The following is a 19,084-nucleotide window of genomic DNA, read 5'->3' on the forward strand; positions in this document are numbered from 1 at the left end:
GCCAAAGATTTTCCTAGGTTACAGTGCTGGACTTGTACCAGAAAAAATACAACCCCTGTAAATCTACTCAAACCCACAGCTTGATTAATTATCTCCATCGACCGTAGCTTCCTGTGCACTTTCTCCTCAGATGTTTGGAGTCAGTAAGCTACTACAAATGAGTGAATGATTCACATTATTGATAATTATGTGTATCAGAGTGGCATTTAAAAACCCTACCTGATGCAGTACCCCGCTGAAGTTACAATTTCCAAACAGACAAACACAGCAAAGACAACTAAATTTTGTTGTGAATAACAATCCTAATTTCAAGATCAAATTCTGAAGTGAACATCAAAAATCTAGAAGCCCTGCCCCACATTGCATTTAGCACATCCAGCTAGTAAATACTAGTTTGAAGGGGCAAAACACACTCTGGTTCCTTTCTATAACTACAGTAAGTTGCTAACTGGTTTCTCCTTCAAAAAGAGAAAAAAATATTGAAATTTATATATCTTTATATATCTTAATTGAAATAAAGATATCTTAAGTATCCTACAAAGGTTTACATTGCACTGACTAATTGTGGGCTTAGCCAATGCCTGAGTGTGCAATGCACAAGTTTCCAGAGAGCCAGGAATTCAGGCATGAAGGCAAGCAGCTCTAGAGACTTTTCCAGTGCTCAAGGACAAAGATGTCATGAGATAAGCTATATTAAGACTCCCAAACAAAAGCTGTACTTATTGACAGTAAGTCTCCACAGCAGAGATCTCAGAGTGTGAGCAGACAGTGAGAAAACTGCAGGGAAGGAGGAAATGAGGCCACAAAGTGGTGACTGAAGCAAACTTCACCTGGATGAAGAGCAATCTTGTTCCCTTTGCAAATGTGTGTCCCCAGCACTACTGCATGCCCTAGAACATGCTTCCTCATTTTGTCTTGTTCTGCTTTTAAGCCCTTGCCTCAAAAAGCAACACAAAAAGGCATTACTGTAATGCCTGCTGATGGCCAGCAGTGGTTTTCTTCCTTCTGTCACCCATTAGCTGCAAACTCAATTAAATGTTTGGATCTCTCTGTGACTAGCACTCAGAACCTGAGCTTCACAGAGCCTGAGAAAAGCATTTCTCCCCTCCCTTTCTAAGGATAGGAAATTCCTCTTCATCCTGTAATCCCCACTTTTGCAAATGTATGGGGAACTTGTCCGACATGGGGTGACACATCCCTGTCACATCAAAGAAGAGACATGCACTCAGTTCTCTGTTTGCTGGCTAAACTCAGAATAAAGCTGAGTTAGAGCAAAGAGACAAGACCTCATTATCATCTCCCCAGTCATCTACACTGTGTTCACCTGAATGCTCACACATGATTCCTTTTACCTTGGCCAAAATTTCAAAGCCAATCTGCAAGAAGAGACTTAAAATACAAACACATTTACTTTTAGCAGATATCTCCATTTCCAGCACAATTGCTTATGAAATCACTGTATGGTCCAGGAGCCTTAAAATTCTCCAGCCTCTGAGAAATTATGGATAGCATTTCCAAATGCTGTCAACAGCCAAAAAAAAATTGCTAGAAAGATCTCTTTAGCATGCATGAATGGATGCATCAAGGGCAGTTGTGTCTGTACAAGAGAAATTCTTCTTGCACTGTGCTTTTGGGGTTTGAAGTGGGAACTCTGCACAAAGATAATTAGCATTTACTTCTAAAACAGGAAACTTGCTTTGCATATTTCATTTTGACACAGTCACACTCTTTTTTTTTCCCTGCAAATAACAAGCTGAATTCTAAAAACCTTACATAGTTTACAAATAGACTAAGTCCCAGTGAGCATCCAGTGAAATATGGCTGGGCAAGGATGAATAAATGCTGATACTGAATTGTGGTGTTTCCAGCCAGAATGAGCAATGCATTATTTTGCCAACAGTACATGGTTTCAAGAAGGTCTTGCTACTTGTGAGCAATAACAGGAGAATCCATCCCTCCTGCACACACAAATGCACGAGCCCTCCATGCACAACAGCTGGGCAGATTCCTACTCCCCGGTAGCCCAGAGGCCCCGAGCAGCTGCTCTGCACCAGTCTGCTGCCGCATCCCTTGATGGGTGCCCCTGTCTCATTTACAAAGAAGGCCTTTCCTGAAGCCTTCTCAGAGCCCTGCCCAGAATCCTGAGTGTGTATCTGGGTGAAGATGCAGTCCTTGCAGAGAAGAGCTAGTGCCCTCCAAAGCACATACACCCTCCTCATGTCAGCATCTCCACCTAACATCTCCTCTTGGAGAAACCCCCAGGGCTCTGCAGAGCCCCATGCTCTGCAGCGGGGCATCGAGGTGCATTACCTGCAGTCTCCCTGTTCCCTGATGACAACTCTCCGTTGATCCCATTCTCTTTGGTCTGAGCATACGTCCCTGGCTGCTCGTGGCTGCCCAGCCTCAGCTCCTCATCCTCCCGGTACGGAAATCCATTGGCACTTCTGACCAGTCCAGCGCTTGCGCCACCCTGATCCTTAATTTCAGGTGAATGTGGGTGTGAAGAAGCCTCTGTTAGCTGACCTGAAGTCCAGTGTGGTGCCTTGGCTTCGTCTTTCCTATCCTCAGCCATGGCTGCTTGCCTTCACCGCGTGGCCTGTAACGACATGAGCAGGAGAGATCAGCTCCAGGTGGGTGACTGTGTCCCTCACTGTCAGCACAAGCACGTCACCAGCAGTGCTGCTGGTAAATTCAACCCAGCAGAGGAAAGAATTGTCTCTGTTTGTTTGTCCTATCCGTGAGTGAACTGATTTAAACCCAAAAGAAACCACCAGCAGTAAAAATTATGGGTCAAGTCCTCCCTGACTCTCACATGCCTTGCAATTATTAGCACCATTTTCTTCATGGCTGCCCGTTCATTAATCTGATTTTAACGCATTAATTACAGTTAAAATATCAACCCAATTAACAAGAAGTGAGTCTGTCATCACAGTGCCACGACCTGTTCCCAGGGCAAAGAAGGAAGAATGCCACAACTGCTACAAGTGAAGCTGCTGCTGCACTGAGGGGCTGCAAGGTGACACAAGGTGACATGGCCTCCCCAGCATGTGCAATCTGCTGTTTGTCATGACAGAAGCCAAGTCTGGGAATGTGCACTGGGCTCCTGAACATCCATGCTGTTGACCCCAGTTAAATGCCCTTTTACTTGCTGTCATGTGAACATTCACACACATTTGCCCAAACCTTTTGTCCAAAACAGACTGTGGCGAACAGTTTGTTTCTCACACAAGCATGTGCATTCTCTTTTGACTGTCAGTATTTGTACAGAAATAAAACTAATCATTATTTGCTATTTCACTCCTGTTAGTTAGATCTCATTTGTCCAAGCCAAGGAGAAGCCACTGCATAAGCCATAGCACTTGGCTATTCCTCACAGATAAATGCAGCAGGAGCTCCTCAATATGTAAACCTAGTGAGGCAATAAATCATAATCATGTTTTGATGATACAGTAGCCTCTGCAGAGGAGAAGGCGACCTGCCCTGACTTAGCTACTTCAAAGTGGAAACCAGCAGGCCTTTTCCAAAAGCACTTGCCGCCTCCTTTTTTTTTTTCCCTGGGAGAAAATAACATAAAAGCAGTGAGCTGAATGCAGTTGACCAGCCACATATGACAGAGGCTGAGCAGTCTAGAAAAGGCAGCACAAACTAGATAGTGCATGTATTCTGAAGATATTTAACAAAAACAAACCAGAAAAAGAAACTAGTTTCCATAATGTCAGGTCAGTTTGAAGAAAACCTCTAAACATGAGAAAAGGCTGTTTGCCAGATAATCATTCATAATTGATAATTTGACCTCTTTCTGATCAGACATTATAATTTATTAATAACGGCTTTCAGAGCTGCTGTAGGTTTTTAAAAAACTATGGTGAATCACAAAATTAGATTTCATTCACAATATGTGACTCAAACTGGAGTTCCACATCAAAAAGGACTAAGAACTCTTCTGCCTCATGGTGAAATCACATTGTTTTACAAAGTGTCTGCCCGCTCTCGCCCTGACCCAGCATCATTCCCTGGAGGTAACTAACTGCATACAGACTGAAGGAGCTGGTGAAACTTGCAGCCCAGGTTTTCCTTTGAGCTGTACTGAAAATGATGGGATGAGCAGTATCACAAAGAGAGGAGACAAGCCTCAGTCAACCAGAGGTAAGAAAAGAGTGAACACGCTCCACATCCCTTTGCTTTCCCCACCTCTGTTACCCTAATGGGACACTGAACAGGGAGACATTCTGCCTGTACAGACAGAGCTTTAAGGCAGCCATCTCACATCATACCAGCCCAAGATGGGCAAAAACCCCTTCCTACAAACAAAAGAAAATATACCTCTGCCTCTAGATCTGTTTAGTGCATGATTCTGGAACATTTTCTCACCAGAACCTTTCCAAAACAGGCCATGGGACAAATGTCTCCCTTTTTACAGCAATGTGCAGCACAACTCAAAGCCATCACTGTTTGGGATATGAAGGCAGAACAAATTCTGTACTGGGGAAAAAAAAGGAGGCAATTCTCATGTCCCTTGGGGAATCTCAGGAAAAAACTACAAAAAACCCAGATAAAACAACCAAAGAAAAAGCCCAAGCCCTAACTCAAGGCTCCCTCACCAACCCAGTGTGCTTTGAAGCTGAAAGCAAGACCCAGGAGTAGGATGAACCTGCCACCAGCTTCACCAGTTCAGCCCCTGGTCACCCATGAGAGGAGCCCAGAGCCACAGCAGGACAGGGAGGGTTATGAAAGAGCCAAGTGTAGGGAATGTGGCTCTGAAAATCACTGGGACAAATGTAATGGTTCTATTCCAGCACCACAGTTTGGTAGCTATTATCCATGAAGCATCCCTTCCTGGTTCCAGGCAGACACTCCCTGCCTCACTTGAAGCTCTTGAGGAAGGATATTCACATCCTCACAATGGACTGTGTCACAGAAGTCCCCAGTGAAAATAACAAAAGTGCTTTTATCTTTAAAAATAAATACAGTGGGCAGACTTCAATGCGAGCTGCGTGTATCTGGAGGCAGAATTTGGCTCAGTATTTATAAAAGATGGTTACAGAGTAAAGCATGGATGAATTCATTCTTGCCTCTCTGTTATTCATCAAGTGCTCTCAGGGTTTATAATGGTAGGAGAGAAACAGCAGTGAGTCACACAATGCATCTTTGTACTCAGCAATTTAGCAATGACTATCTGCTGTGTGCTGTGATTCATCCACAGCTTGGGTTAAAATCCAGAATACACAGGTGTGCTCTGCACCATCAAGTGAGCTGTTTTTCTTTCATTTCATTAGCATACAATGGAATTAAATTAATCAGGTAATGTAAATATTGACAGAAATACTAATGTGGCCAGACAATATAGCAGAATTTAAATAGTCATAGCTATGTAACAAGAAAAAGTCTGGAATAATTTGGACAACCTAGGGAAACACTGTTCTTCAGGGAAGCAAAAAGTCCCTCTTTTTACCATGAGTTTCTTATTCTTTGCATAAGCTGCAATGAAAGCTTTTAAAAAGACATAGATAAGAAGGCACAGCCAATCCTCCAAAATGTCATGCTGCTTTAGTGCAAATTGATTTGGATCTGTATGAGCCTTCCTTTGCTAACCATTACAACAGAACTGCTTCGTCAGGGAATACACAGCAGCAGTCTTACAGCAAGTTCTCACTCTTTGTGAAGGTTAGTGGTAGTGAGGGCATGACCAAGGAGGTGCTTGACCACAGCAGAAAGGGCAGTGGAGCTCAAGTTGCACCCACCCACCAGCACAGCCCCTCACTCCTAAGCCATTCTGGCCCACACCATGCCCACAAGCCACGGGGCAGGCTGTGGTAGCCACACAGCACAGGAACACTCCTCCCTCAGGATGTTCCTCACCCTGAAGTCTGATCGAGGCCACCCATCAGTGTAGGACTGGGGTGGGAAATGTCCCCTCCTTCCAGAGGGATCACATCAGTGATACTGAGCCACACCCACGAGCCATCCACAGCCCTCCCAAAAAGGCTTTCCCTGTCCACAGTGACATGAAGGACACTGCTGAAGCCATTGCTTGTCTGAAGAGATCCTGCTCCACTGGCAGCAGCAGTGAAGAGATCCTTGGTCCTTGACAGACCTCAAGTTCATGCTGTTGGAACGCAGGCAGTGCACTGAGGGGACAGCATTGTGGATCTGAGCTGGACATCTTGTCTTCTGAACTATAACCTGGAGGAGAAACTATGATAAAAATGAACCTCCCCAGCCTTTTCAGCCATTTGGGAACTGCACAGAGACAGAAAATACTTAAACACAGAGGGACAAATCTCATGGGGGATATGGGGTCTGACTCTGCCATTACCTCCTCCTTTTGCAGGCACTCTGCACATATTTATTAATCTGTCTGCTCTTTCATGTGACACCAGCTCCTGCTGCCGTGGCTGGGTTGAACCAAGCCTGAATGCTTTGAACTCTGTGCATAGCAAATCACCCACAGTAATACAGCACGAGGCCATGATATGCAAAACCCAGGATAATGCTGATTTAAATTTCCTGTCATGCTAACTGTCCAGAATCATCTCAGTATTATATTAACACTGCCTTTGCATATAAACAGATGAATTTTCTATAAATTTCTTACTTGTTAAGACAACAGAATTAGGCCAATACTGAAGACTTTTGTAAATAGACTGCCTTCCTCTTTGAAGCCATGTTTTTACCTGATCTTGTATCTATGAGCCCGTTCAGAGTGAAATTAGGATATTTAATTTCAGGGAAGCTAATTCATCAAGTAAGAGAAACAGCCACCTGGATACATGGAAGAAGAGCTACAATTCTAGCTCAGGCAAAAAATTATCACTGGAGGTTCCTGAAGGGAGAGACAATACACTCTCTAAAAGAAAGAAAACCAAACCCTGGCAGGGTGTATGGCCAGATCCTGAGCACAGTGGGAAGAAGAGATGTGCCCAGTGTATGGCTCCAGGACCAAATCCTGGTTCCAGAGGGCAATTTAGCTCAGATTCACCAGAGCACTGAGTCAGTTGCCCTGAGTTGCAGCTGCTTCCAAGTCAAGAGCCAGAAGAGGGAGGGGATTTCTCCACAATCTGGAGTGCACAGATATGGCTAAAGACCTCAGGTATCCAGGGCATCCAAAACTCCTCAACCAGACTGCCTACAAGAGATTTTTTTAAAGAAATTTAAGAAATTCAGAGAATTTCTTTCAGAGAAAATAAATTAATGAAGTGACATATTTGTAATTTTTTTGCAGAAAGAAGAGCACCAAGAATTAAAGAAGAAATTAAGATATCTTCAAAATGAGTTACACTGTACACAAATAGGATGCAATTGAACTTACACTAGTAAATGACACAACAAAAGAAATTTCATGACCACACACCAACTGTCCAACAGGGATGATGAATCTAAATATTAAATACTAGGCACGGTGATTTAAAAGGTCTCAATGGAATTTTCCAGTAAATTTAACTTACTAACAACTTACATCTAGAAGAGCCAAGGAAAGCAGGGAGGTATCAGGAGGCTGGAATAGAAACAAGAGGCAGAAGGTGGGAAATTCAGATGGACAAGTTCCAATAACCTCCTGCTACCATTGAAAACTCAGGATGTAGTATATAGTACACAAACCTTACCAATGCTGTTGTCTTCATGGACTCTCCACATATCCACAAAACAAAAAGGCCAATTTTGGATGCTATTTCACTCCTGCATTTCAGCTAAGAAACATTTCTCAAATTAATATGACTATTTTCAGATGTGAGCCACAAAACAATTAACCAAAGCTACACTTGATGCTAAATGCCAAAGTGCTGTAATTGCAGTAATATGGAATATTATTAGAGAGAATTATACTTTCTCTCCACTTTACCTCTCTAGCTGAATAAACAATGAACAAATTTCTCTGACATTTTAGAACAAATATGATTTATTTCTTCCTTGTCCACTGCTTGAATTATTAGCTTTCAGCTAGTCCCTCTTTATCAACAGTAGAAGCAAGACTGTCCCTTTAAACACCATGATGCATCCCTTAAAAATGCAGGCAGTGTTCATCTCCTCACACTTGTACTAGCATTTGGTGGGCTTTAAAGGCTTTTTCATTTCCACCCTGCAGTTAGTCAATAGCCATACAGTCTCTGTAGACAATTCTTTTGATTGCACCTTGGATTACAAAACAGGTGAAAATAATGGATGATGCCTACACCAGAGGCTGAACAAGAAGCTTACTGTGGGAAGATGAAGAAGACGAGAAATTGTTTTTTCCACAATCTGCCTGCCTGGCAGAGCTGAGAAGGAGGGATGGCTGCAGCCTCAAAAGCAGTGGATCAGATCTGCAGCACTGGCACAGCAGAGACAAGTCCTCTGATCCTTCCTGCACAGTGTCCAGGCCTGTGACAGCAGAGATTTATCCTTCTCAGAGCTCCCAGCAGGTGAGCTGGACACCAGTGGAGCCAGGCAGGTGGGAAGGATGGGTCATCCCACAGCAGAAACTGCCCAGGCCCTAAAGAAAGGGGAATGCTTTCACTTTGAGAAATGTTCCTCTGCCCAAGCCCTGCACTGTGCCAAGCTGCAGACCCTGCTTGGCCAGGTGTGCACCCAGGTGCTGCACAGAAGGGATGAGATGCAGCATGCTGGATTTCCACTGGCAGGAAGCAGCTCTGTCCCAAGGCAGAACACAGGCTCAGGTGAATGAGCCATTCAGCTGTTACTCCTCCCTTGGGAAGCTGTTCATTTCTCTGGGCTGCTGCATGCACCTCAGCTGACTCCTCTTGCATGTTCCTCTCTGAGATATTTTTGCCCAGCTTAGAGGGCTGCCCTCACTCCCATGCTCAGGATCTACATATCAACTTACTCAAACTCCAGAAATGTAAAACTGAGTGTCCTTCTCTCTTGAAATGGTGACATCATGGTATTAGCAGCTTGTGACTGAAAAATACCCCAATAAAAAACCTACTAGAGCTCACTTCTAGATAAAAAAGAATCCCTGTACATCCCTTCTTGCTTCAATACAAACCCTTTTCAACAAACCCTTGCACTCCTATCTATCATAATTGCTTCCTGCAGGATACAGGAAAGGTATTTTAGCTGGTGAAGGAGATGGTAACCATAACAACAGCACCATGACAACTACAAGGGATATCTGAAACATGAAATACAGCAGAACTTATTACCGATAAATTTGGTCCACCATAAGGATGGGAAAAGCACCAAAGCAGCCATAGCAGCTATTGCAGGTGCTAACACAAAAAAACCACAAGTGTCTCTGGATTAAAGTGCATAGAATCCTGCACATCTTAAGATGAGGCAGCATGACAGCCCTGTCTCCTGATCAGGAAACAGAGAAGGCAGTGTCTGCTCAATCCTGCCTCAGATCTCTCCTGTCTTAAGGGAGCAGGAGGGATTGAAGGATGGAAGGAGTGCTTCTGGGAAGCCAGGAAGTCTCCTGGCAGCTCCAAGATTTCTCAGTGGAGCTTTTTGTTCCCACGAGAGTCACTGAAACAAGGCCTGAACAAGAACAGGGCTCCCCTCAGGGGAGCATCTCTGAGTCATACACACTGCATTGACTTTTCCACCAAACACAATTTCAAATGGGCACCATGCACTTCAGACAAGGCATTGCAGTTGGCAGGCTTGTCTGGAACAGGAGGCCAGCAGCCATCTAAACAACCTGTGCCAAGGCTCTGACTTCAGCTCTGGCAAAGAAAAACATTCACCAACATTTGTGGCTCCATCAGCTTTTTCACCCTCCGTGCAGAAGGCACATTAAAACCCACCACAAACAAACAGCACTAGCTCCAAGGGCTGTGGCAGATGAAGGCATTTGGGGTGTGATCAGAGGAAACACTCAAAGACATGGCCCTCTTAAGGGCTTTTCACAGGGAATTCAGCTCATTGGCTTGATACACAGGATTGCTCAGCGTAGGCACACCAAGCAGTGGGTCCCTTCCCAGCTCAAATACTTTGTCACCCTCTGCACAGCTTTCCTCTTTTAACCCCCTTGTTCTTCAAAACACTGCAATAGTCTAACTGGAAAATAATGGTACACTTCAGAGATTTTCAGGTTTATACTGAAGGCTTAATGAAATAAACACTCAACAACTCCATCCTTATTTGTACTTTTAGAGTCTGTTTTATCCTACCAAAATAATTTAAAAATATTTGCCCCATTTATTACAGACAAATCTTCAAAAAGCTAAGAAAATCTGAGGAATCCTCTAGTTTATGGAGGTGATTTTATAGGCAAAACATGATTCGGATTGCAAAAAAAGAAATCTTTTTTTTCTTATTTCTCTCTTACCACAGTCACTTCAAACCTCAGTAAGAAGACAGTTGAAGATCTATGACAACACCATGGCTGAGCTGCAGGATGGACTGTACACGACAAGAGTACTCAAAATAGTATTTAAGGAGGAAAATCCTTCATTGGTCAGGGAAGAAGTGTACAATGTGATATAGCAATTGCAGGCTAGGGAAAATAAGGTAAAACTACAAGAAATACTCACAGAGGTATCACACTAAAAGCACTGCCAATGCTGCCAACATTCCACAAGTTGGGGCAGCTAAAACCTTGGCTGGCTAGCAAAGATGAATATTGAATGCTTGGTTCCCCTCCCCACTGTCAATTCCATTATAACTTTCAGTGCTTATAAACAGCTGAAACAAAGGCACCATCTTCTTATTTATTGCACAGGTACAGAAGGACACTACAGCAAACACTACACAGCACAATCATCTAATTCTCACCCTCCCATTTCCAAACCTGTTTTTTGAAGAAGTGCCAGCCAAATTGGGTATTTGCCACAGACCCTACAAACAGGCTGCATAGCTAGGTGCTTCCTTTGCTCTCAGGTTACAATTGATCAGCACTTGTACTTGGACAGGGGCTGGTAAAGGTAACCCACAAAACGACTGGAGTGAAAATCTTAAGGGTTTGTTTTCCCTACGCTGACCTTACACAGACACAATGATTTGATGTTGCATCTCTTCTCTCAAGATTCCAGGGTGGATGGCAGCTGGCATTAGGCAGTGAAAATTAATTAATTATGCTAATATATTACTTGCATATTCTCCACATAGGACAGGTCTATGCTCTTGCCAGCTGCAGGTGAGCTGCTCTTCATGCAGGTGAGGCAAACTGGACCATTCAGCAGAGGTGATACAAACTTGTCTGCTAAGCAGAAACACACACAACAGAATCTCATTTACCCAGAATAAAGCACTTTAACTACACTGGTACGTCCTTGCCTTCTCTGGACACATAACTTATTGACACAACCCTTGTTTCTTCTGGTTTCACCAAGATCTCATCACATATGACACATTTACACATGATCTTGTCTTTATTTAGTGAGCTTTTAATTATACTAAAAAAATGCTGCCATATAAATGTGTCTGCACATTTTGATTTTTCAGAGGTCTTACCTACCTTTGAAAACTAATCCTACTCATGCTACAACACAATCTTTAAAAAATCCCAGATGCTATCTTTGGGAACATCATCATGTCAGCTACTACAAATGGCATAACATATGTCCTGGGTTAATTTCTGGCAGATTCTTCCCTCTAAATACATGCAGGGGAACCAGCCTATAGCAGAATTCTGAAACACAGCTCTCTGCACGCTCTCCAAGGCCATGAACCCAAAAGGGGATCCAGGGATGGAGCTCCTGATGCAGCTGCCATCCTAACTTAATTCTGTCCTTCCATATGCTGAATTAAAGGAATATGGTCAATTGTTCTATAACTGAACAAGCACCACAAAGATGATGATGCCAAAATGAAGTATGAAGGGGATGACAGGAAAGGATCTTCAAGCTGCTCCAGCTTCTTTGGGTAAAAATTCTTGCTGGTGTGAAAGAAGTTTCCTCCCCAGGTCAAAGACAGCAGATTATTCTGTTGCTGAGAGTGCTTTGAGCTTCCCTTCCTAATATTCAGACACACCAGGAAATCATGCCAGGCACAGAGTAAAGTAAAAGCATTGCACTGTCTACCAGAGACATTGTTCATTCATGCCGAAAAAGAGCATCAGGCAAAAGAAAGCTGGTGCCCAGGTCCCTCCATCCAGACTCACTTAAGCAGCTTTGATTCTCAGTTTCATGGTCAGGAGAACTTAGAGGGCCCAGGAACCCATTACAGCCAACAGGAGTCAAAGCCTTTAGCTGCAGCATAAAGCTTCTAACTGTAAATAAATAAATAGAAGTAAGGAGACAAAGTTTGGAAAACTGGTTGGGAAAGAGGTTATTCACAAATTCAGCTTGTTTCTATATTGACAACAAATCTGGCATTGATTAGTTAGTGCTAGAATTTTCTTTCCTAGGGAATGCCTGAGTAGTGTTTGTTGTACTGCAAAACCTTGATCATAAGTGGTAAGATTATTTCATCCTTTCATACTATTTTTTAACTAGTGATGTTACAAATAAAGAACTTCTTTTAAATTAAATATACCCTTATACTTGTATGACTTAAAAATATGCTGTCCACCCACACTCAGCCACCCACTTGTATGACCAATGACTGTATACCCTGGCAAATAAAAGAATCTCTCTATCTCAAAATGAGAATACCCAAAATCTTCTGTGCTCTAAATGCTCTAGATTATAAAATCACAATATTTGGGGTATAGTTTTATCATAGGTTTACCCTGCCAAATCTTTACTCAACCAACCTACAAAAGAAAATAAAGCAGGCAGTCATCCTCTAGCCTGTTCAGGCAAGGAGACAAGAGGGCAGGGAGAACAGAGACAGTATTGAAGGAACTTGGAGCCACAGGAGCCGATTTTTCAGCTCTCACTTTCAGAGAAAGCTTTTCCTTCAAAAGTTTCAATTGAGCTCTTAGACTGTGCACTGAAAGAAGAGTACATATGCCTCAGCCTCTACTTGAACTACAGTGATATTTTAAATTTTTAATTCCTTGTGAGTTTGAATTTAGAAAACTAAGGTATCTAAAGGATAAGCAGGAACCAAGTCACCGAGTCTCTCAATCTTTCTGAAATCTTAATTGCAGGATTTTTTGTCATAGCAAAGACCTATTCCAGAGACTTGTTTCTTCCCTAAGCTCCTGTGGGTGTGTGCAAGTACCTGATTCTTGCTACAGGTTGAGTTTAACCTTGTTCTGCTGCCACCCCTTTTCTTCCCACTCAGTGCCAAGGAGCTGATGAATATTAAGTCAGTGGCACACTCCTGGGATAAGATGAAGAATGAGTTTTTGTGAGGTACTGAACAAGCCCAGGCCCAGGGAGTAGGGAAGGGTAGGATATTTGCACTGGATGAAGGATCAGCCTGTCAAGAATGCTAAGATGTGACTGAGGAACATATTCACTGAAGAAAATGTCTGGAAAAACCCCAAGCCATGGGGCAAAGCATGTGGTTTTTTAATACAGAGAGACAAATGGTGGGAAGGAGGAAAGCTAGGTTGATCTCTAACCAAGTCTAGACTCCCGCCATTAGCAGTGGCCAGCATGAGCTGCTCCAGATGAAGAAGGAGTAAGGAACTCCACAGAGCTTGGGCCAAACATCTGCATTTTCCCAATGCAAGTGATGCAGTTCTGGTGATTTCCATCGGAGCCAGGTGCCTCCATGTCTGCAAGGATCAACATCATCACACTCCTTCCAATACTTAGCACTGCACACAGAAGGTACCCCCAGGGTGACTTTCTGGACAAGGAAAATATCCTATCTGTGTCCTTCCACGGACTGCAGCCAGAGATTTCCACTAAAAGACCAAGAAGACACAAAAAGCACAACAGGTACAATAGGTCATGCAGAGCACTGATGGACACAGAATATTCACACATGCACTCGAGGGCTTCTGCTGTCTTTTTTGAAAGGTACCCAGGATCCAACCTGGATCTTGGATTTATCTTGAATTTCTCTGTACATTTCCTTTTGCAAAGTCTGTCAGCAGCACTAATGCTGATGCTTGTTTATGATGCCTGAAAACATTAATTATTAAACACAAATGAAATAAAGTAGACCTGGAAAAAGTACAGAGAGCTCAACAAGGATGATAAAAGACCTAGAGAAGCTTCTATGAAAGGAATGACTAGACATGCTAACTCTTCATCCTGGGAAAGAAGGGAATGTGATAAATGTTTACAAAAATGCACACAAGTGTGCAGGGAAAAGATAAGCAGAGAAGAAAAAAACAAACAATCCTCTTTCCACAAAGAGCTACAGTGCATCAAACAGAACTCAGTGGTGATGGGCTCCCTGCAAAAAAATCCAGCAATGATTCTTCCCACTGTATGGAATGTATAGCAGGGGGTGCATGATGGAATTTTACACAAGTTCAAAAGTAAACTGTTGAATTTTCCTTTCCTTGTTTTTCCCATGGTTTCTCAATCTGAGAGCCTTTTTGGGGAAAGCAATTTTTTTACCACATAAATAATATGTAGCTCTAACGTGGATTAGAGGCTTTGTTTGATATTTTAACATTGACTTTAATTAATTGTGTGGTTTCTTGTCATTCATTTTTAAAGGTCATGAAGTGTGATGAAATACCACATCCCCTCTCTGAGCATCACAATGCTTAACAACTTCTAATGAAAAACATTGTATGACACAGACTATTGCTCTGCAAATGAAAAGCACCTATTGATCAGACAGGCTATAGTAAATGAACAGGTTTGTTGGTCTGATAAGTTTCTAACTGAAATACAACATTACTCCCAGATATCCCTCTGCTGATGCAGCAAAAGAGGCTCTGCAGACCATGCCTTGCCACTTACATGGAGCTGGTTCACTGCATGAAGAAAGGGGGTGCCCATTTTCAACTCATTCTGTGGAAACAACTCAATCACTTCATATTAAAAACCCAGAGGCAGCACGGAGGTGACTACAGTGACACAGAGGGAATTATCAGGTGGGGGACATCACCAGGAAGAGCAGCTGAGAGAAATGTTCTGTGTCAGGGGTGCTCCTGAAGAGGAACAGCACAGGGGCAGCAAGGAAGACAAATGGCCCTTCTAGAAGGACCTGGTTATGTATCCAGAGCCACTACTTCTAAGAGGGCTGATGAGACAGTGTATATAAATGTTTTATAGCTGAGAGGCTCAAAGCTCCAACAGTGCAAGCAAAGTCTTGTATATTTTCTTTTTCATGTAGGGCAAGCAGTCTGGAACACATGTCCCACCAATGACCTCGACTCTGACCCAGAGGGGCTGTCTCTGGCTGAAAAGATGATTCATTCACTCTGCCAGAAGGGCTGAATGAATAGGCAGTATTCAGACTGCAGAACACTTATCACTTGGGATTCCCTCAAAATTCAGGTCTGACATGACTGGGTCAGTAACCACGCGCTTTTGTTCCTAGCTCCTTGAACAGAAATGTCTCCTTGCATTCTTCAGTGGCTCCCACAAATCAGGTCGATTTTTATGGCTTGCTAATTATTACTGCTAGACTTCTGCAGGGCTTCATGATGAAAAGTAGTGTATTTCTGAAAGCTCAAGGCACAAAACTTACAGAGTAAATCACTATCTATCAGGCAGCAACAAAATCCAGCCATGGCAGGCACTTGAATATACACATCTGGGTAGTGCCTAACTTCATTTGTTTAGGAATAGAAAGTTTTGTTCTGTTTTTGTTGATAGAGCATACTAAAAATAATTTGCATTATTTGCCAATATGCAAAAGGAGCAAAACAAGTAACTGTCACAAATCAGACTTTGTCTAGAGGTGCATCAACATCTATCACACATACAGAGCTATCTGAAATGCCATTAGGGTGCACAGTTACACCTCAGGAGCTGAGCTGTCAAATAAAACAGGGATAACTGCATAACCCTAACTGGGTATCCTTCTGCACATATAAGCTACTGCCTAGCTCAACAAACATATTTCATTCTTCCCATTCCCTCTGTCTGGATTATCTCAGTACCTACTGCACCAGCTGCACATCCACTGCCCCATGGTCTTCAGTCCCTCACCCAGGGCCTGTTTGTTGTCCCATCTGCAGCTTCCACCACTGCAGACTTTGCCAGTGTCACCCTTCCCATACCACTGTCCACTTCCAGGTCTTCTCCTGCAGGTTTCATTCCAAACAGCAGTTTCCCAATCCTTTATTAACTTCCAGTTTTCCTTCCTGGATGTCTGTCCCATTCAGCCCCTCTCTCCAACCTGCCTCTATTTCACTGCTTTCCCATCCACACCTTTCATCAAAGCTCTCTCTTCTGTCCTTCACTCCCTGCTTCCACAAGTTCTCGGCCATAAAAGAAAGTACAGATTCAGCCATGGGAAAGCTAAGAACTCCCAACACAGGTATCTCAAAGGCTTTGCTACACACTTTTCATCAGCAGAGTGCTGCCTGTCACACACATCTGGGCTCTATTCCTGTCCAAACTCCTGGTGCTGCTGGAATGGCTTTCAGGAAGAATCAACTTGAATTCTGGAAGATCAGAGGGAATGGTTTTGGACTCTCTGGGTCTGTCTTGCTGAGAATAATGCAGTGTTCATTTCTCCTGTCGTGGATTCCATAATCTCTGAGCTTTTCCACTGGCACTGCCACCACCAAGTGTCTGAGCCACAGCTGCCTCCCCCATGTGTGGGATAAGAAAGTTCTGATTTTAGAGGGGAAAAATTTTTATGAGGGGAGTTTAAAATCTTTTATTCATTGGTTATTTAAGGAATTTCCAGACATTTCTGTTGATTCTGTTTGCCATTTGGCATTTTGGGATGCTGTTGGGGAAAGACTTCATTTTTTACAAACCCAAGGGGTTTGAGAGTTGCTGAATTTTACCCTACCTTTCATTTAATTTATGGGCTGTTTGCAGTGTTCAAAGTCCTGCTGTTCCTCCCTGTGGCAGCAGGTCTCTGGTCACAGAGAGCAACAGGCAACTTTCCCAGGCATCGTTCTGGGAAAGACTGTGAGAAGATCAAAGAATCAGAGAAACAATCCTTATCTTGGCTTGCTGAACCTGGTATTGGGAACATGTAAAATGTGTTATGGAGACGTGTTTACCAAAGGGTGGTTTCTTAATTAACCAATGGTGATAGTGTTTGGATTGGAGGACCGATTAGGTCCACCTGTAGCAAACTAGGATATAAAAGTATGGGTTTCTTAATAAAGAAAATTATCAGCCTTCTGTAAATGCATAGAGTCCATGTGACTTATTACCCAGTCCTGTCCTATTGTGCTGACACCTCCCCAGTTCTCACATTCCATCCCCTGTGTCCCTAACCCAAAAAACCCTGAGAACGGGACAGGAGATGGAACCTGCAATGAGGCAGAGGTGAGTCACCTGCTATCTGCCATCTCCCCTCATTTCTATCCCCTTCTCAGGGCTCTACTGGCCCATACCACTCTGGATCCTACCTTAACCCACGTCCCACTATTCCTCAATCCTACCTCCCTTCCTATGGTTTAGAAAATGGCGCCCACCTCGTGAGGGGGGCTGCCATGTTGAGTTCGCTCTCGCTCCCCGTTCTTTCATCGGGTCCTCCCCCTGCGTTGGGACCCTTCACCCTGAACCACACACTGTGAATCCCACCCTGGAACCCCACCATTTTGATATAAGGCCCTTCACAGCAGACCCCATCTCCTCTGATTCAGCCCTTTCTGCTTCCCACACCACTGTAAGCAGACATGGCACCGACTGGAAGGCAGCCATCTTGGCTACCTCAGGCCCGACACAATGGGCCATGCTGGTCAGCCCAAGAACCTGCTCTTCTACCAAGAGGCAAACTTCCTCTTCTGAGAAAGAGTGAGGGCTCATCCAGATTTGAAGACTCATGGCAGAAGATGTGGGAAGCAGCAGTAACGGGAGGGGATTGGGAACTGGTGTCCAAAATTCAAGTGGCACCAGTGCAGTATCACAGGGGAGCTAACCCGGGATGGGAATCCATCTCCCATGGGGAAATGAAAGACATTTGTAAAGCTGCAAAAGATCATGGGAGGAACTCGCCCTATTTTAACAACCTGCTGAATGTAGTGTTTGCAGCCCATGTCATGGCACCCCATGACTCGAGACTTTTTATGCACATCCTACTCTCCCCCACTGAATTCATCTTGTGGGAGGAAGTATGGAAAAAACAACTACAACAACTATTAAAGGACTATGCCCAAGAAGATGGGCACACTTAACATTAGACCATTTAGCCAGGGAGGGAGATTTCACTAAGCCAGAAGACCAGGCAATAGACTTCCTCTGAGCTGTTAGAAGATGTAAAAAATGCAGCAAAAGCAGCACTTTTACAGATACCAGATGGGACAACACCAAATACTGACTTTAGTGACATTCGTCAGGGATTTGTTGAAGCATGCCACTTCACCCCCAGGCAGGTCCTGGCCATCAAAAGGGGCACAACATTCCAAGGCCTCCCCCTCATCTCTCAACATGCCAGTGGCGAGTAACAGGCAGCAAGACAGTTGTCCCAGATCCAGTCTCAAAGGTATAAAATTACCTGAATTTAATCAGCCTGAGCCCTGAGACAAGGTTTGTCCTGGGCAGGGCCCAGACTGTAGCACAAAAGTCATACGAGGCTCCTAACAGCCCGTGCAACAGAGCCCATGCCAAACATCAGGACACGTTTTTCTGAAGTCCAGAGACCCCCCACCCCCCCCACATCCAAAAATTATCACAAGCAATAAACCACCATTGCTTTCTCTGCACCTAGACTTGCACCATGTGAAACAAAAGACTCCTCCCATCAAACGCTGGAGACTCCTCCAAATTTTGAGAATGCACCCATGAATAAAGAGGCAGTAAATTCAGTACTATACAGACTAACTGTCCCTCTTCAGGCTCACTCCTCTTAGCCCCTCTCTGGGCACAGGAGAAGATGTGCCTCAGCATACAGCCCATGTCCAGCCCTACACCCATCTCTGAAACACCCCTACGGCCATGAAAATGCAGATGAAAAAATACAGGTTCAGGGATAGAGACTTCCTGATCAGTTCACGATTATCATAGTTGCCTCCCACCCCAGAGCTGATGTCTGCACTTCATTAGGCTGACGTGGCATTTGGAGGCATTTTTCCAGGGTAGAGGATTGAAGTATTTTCCAGCATCACTGGGTACCCTACATATGCACTGTCAAAGACCAAGAAATTATGAAAACCACTTTTTTTCTTTTTTTGACGTAATACTTACTGTCCATATACTTACCATATTATTAAAAG

General features: G+C 43.7%; 1 protein-coding gene across 48 annotated transcripts in view; it reads right to left on the reverse strand.

The window, feature by feature from the left end:
- Positions 1–19,084, reverse strand: part of MAP2 (microtubule associated protein 2) — a 224,647-nt gene that overhangs the window by 67,844 nt on the left and 137,719 nt on the right. For 40 of the 48 annotated variants that reach the window (XM_064433657.1, XM_064433674.1, XM_064433668.1 and 37 more), the window contains one exon: positions 2,311–2,596. In XM_064433657.1, the coding sequence (XP_064289727.1) occupies positions 2,311–2,572 (262 nt within the window). In that variant the 5' untranslated portion in view covers positions 2,573–2,596. The remainder of the gene's footprint in view (positions 1–2,310; positions 2,597–19,084) is intronic. The other 8 variants (XM_064433692.1, XM_064433689.1, XM_064433693.1 and 5 more) reach the window with 1 other exon arrangement.

This window comes from Passer domesticus, chromosome 10 (genome assembly GCF_036417665.1).
Source record: "Passer domesticus isolate bPasDom1 chromosome 10, bPasDom1.hap1, whole genome shotgun sequence".
In the NCBI taxonomy this organism is placed as follows: Eukaryota; Metazoa; Chordata; class Aves; order Passeriformes; family Passeridae; genus Passer; species Passer domesticus.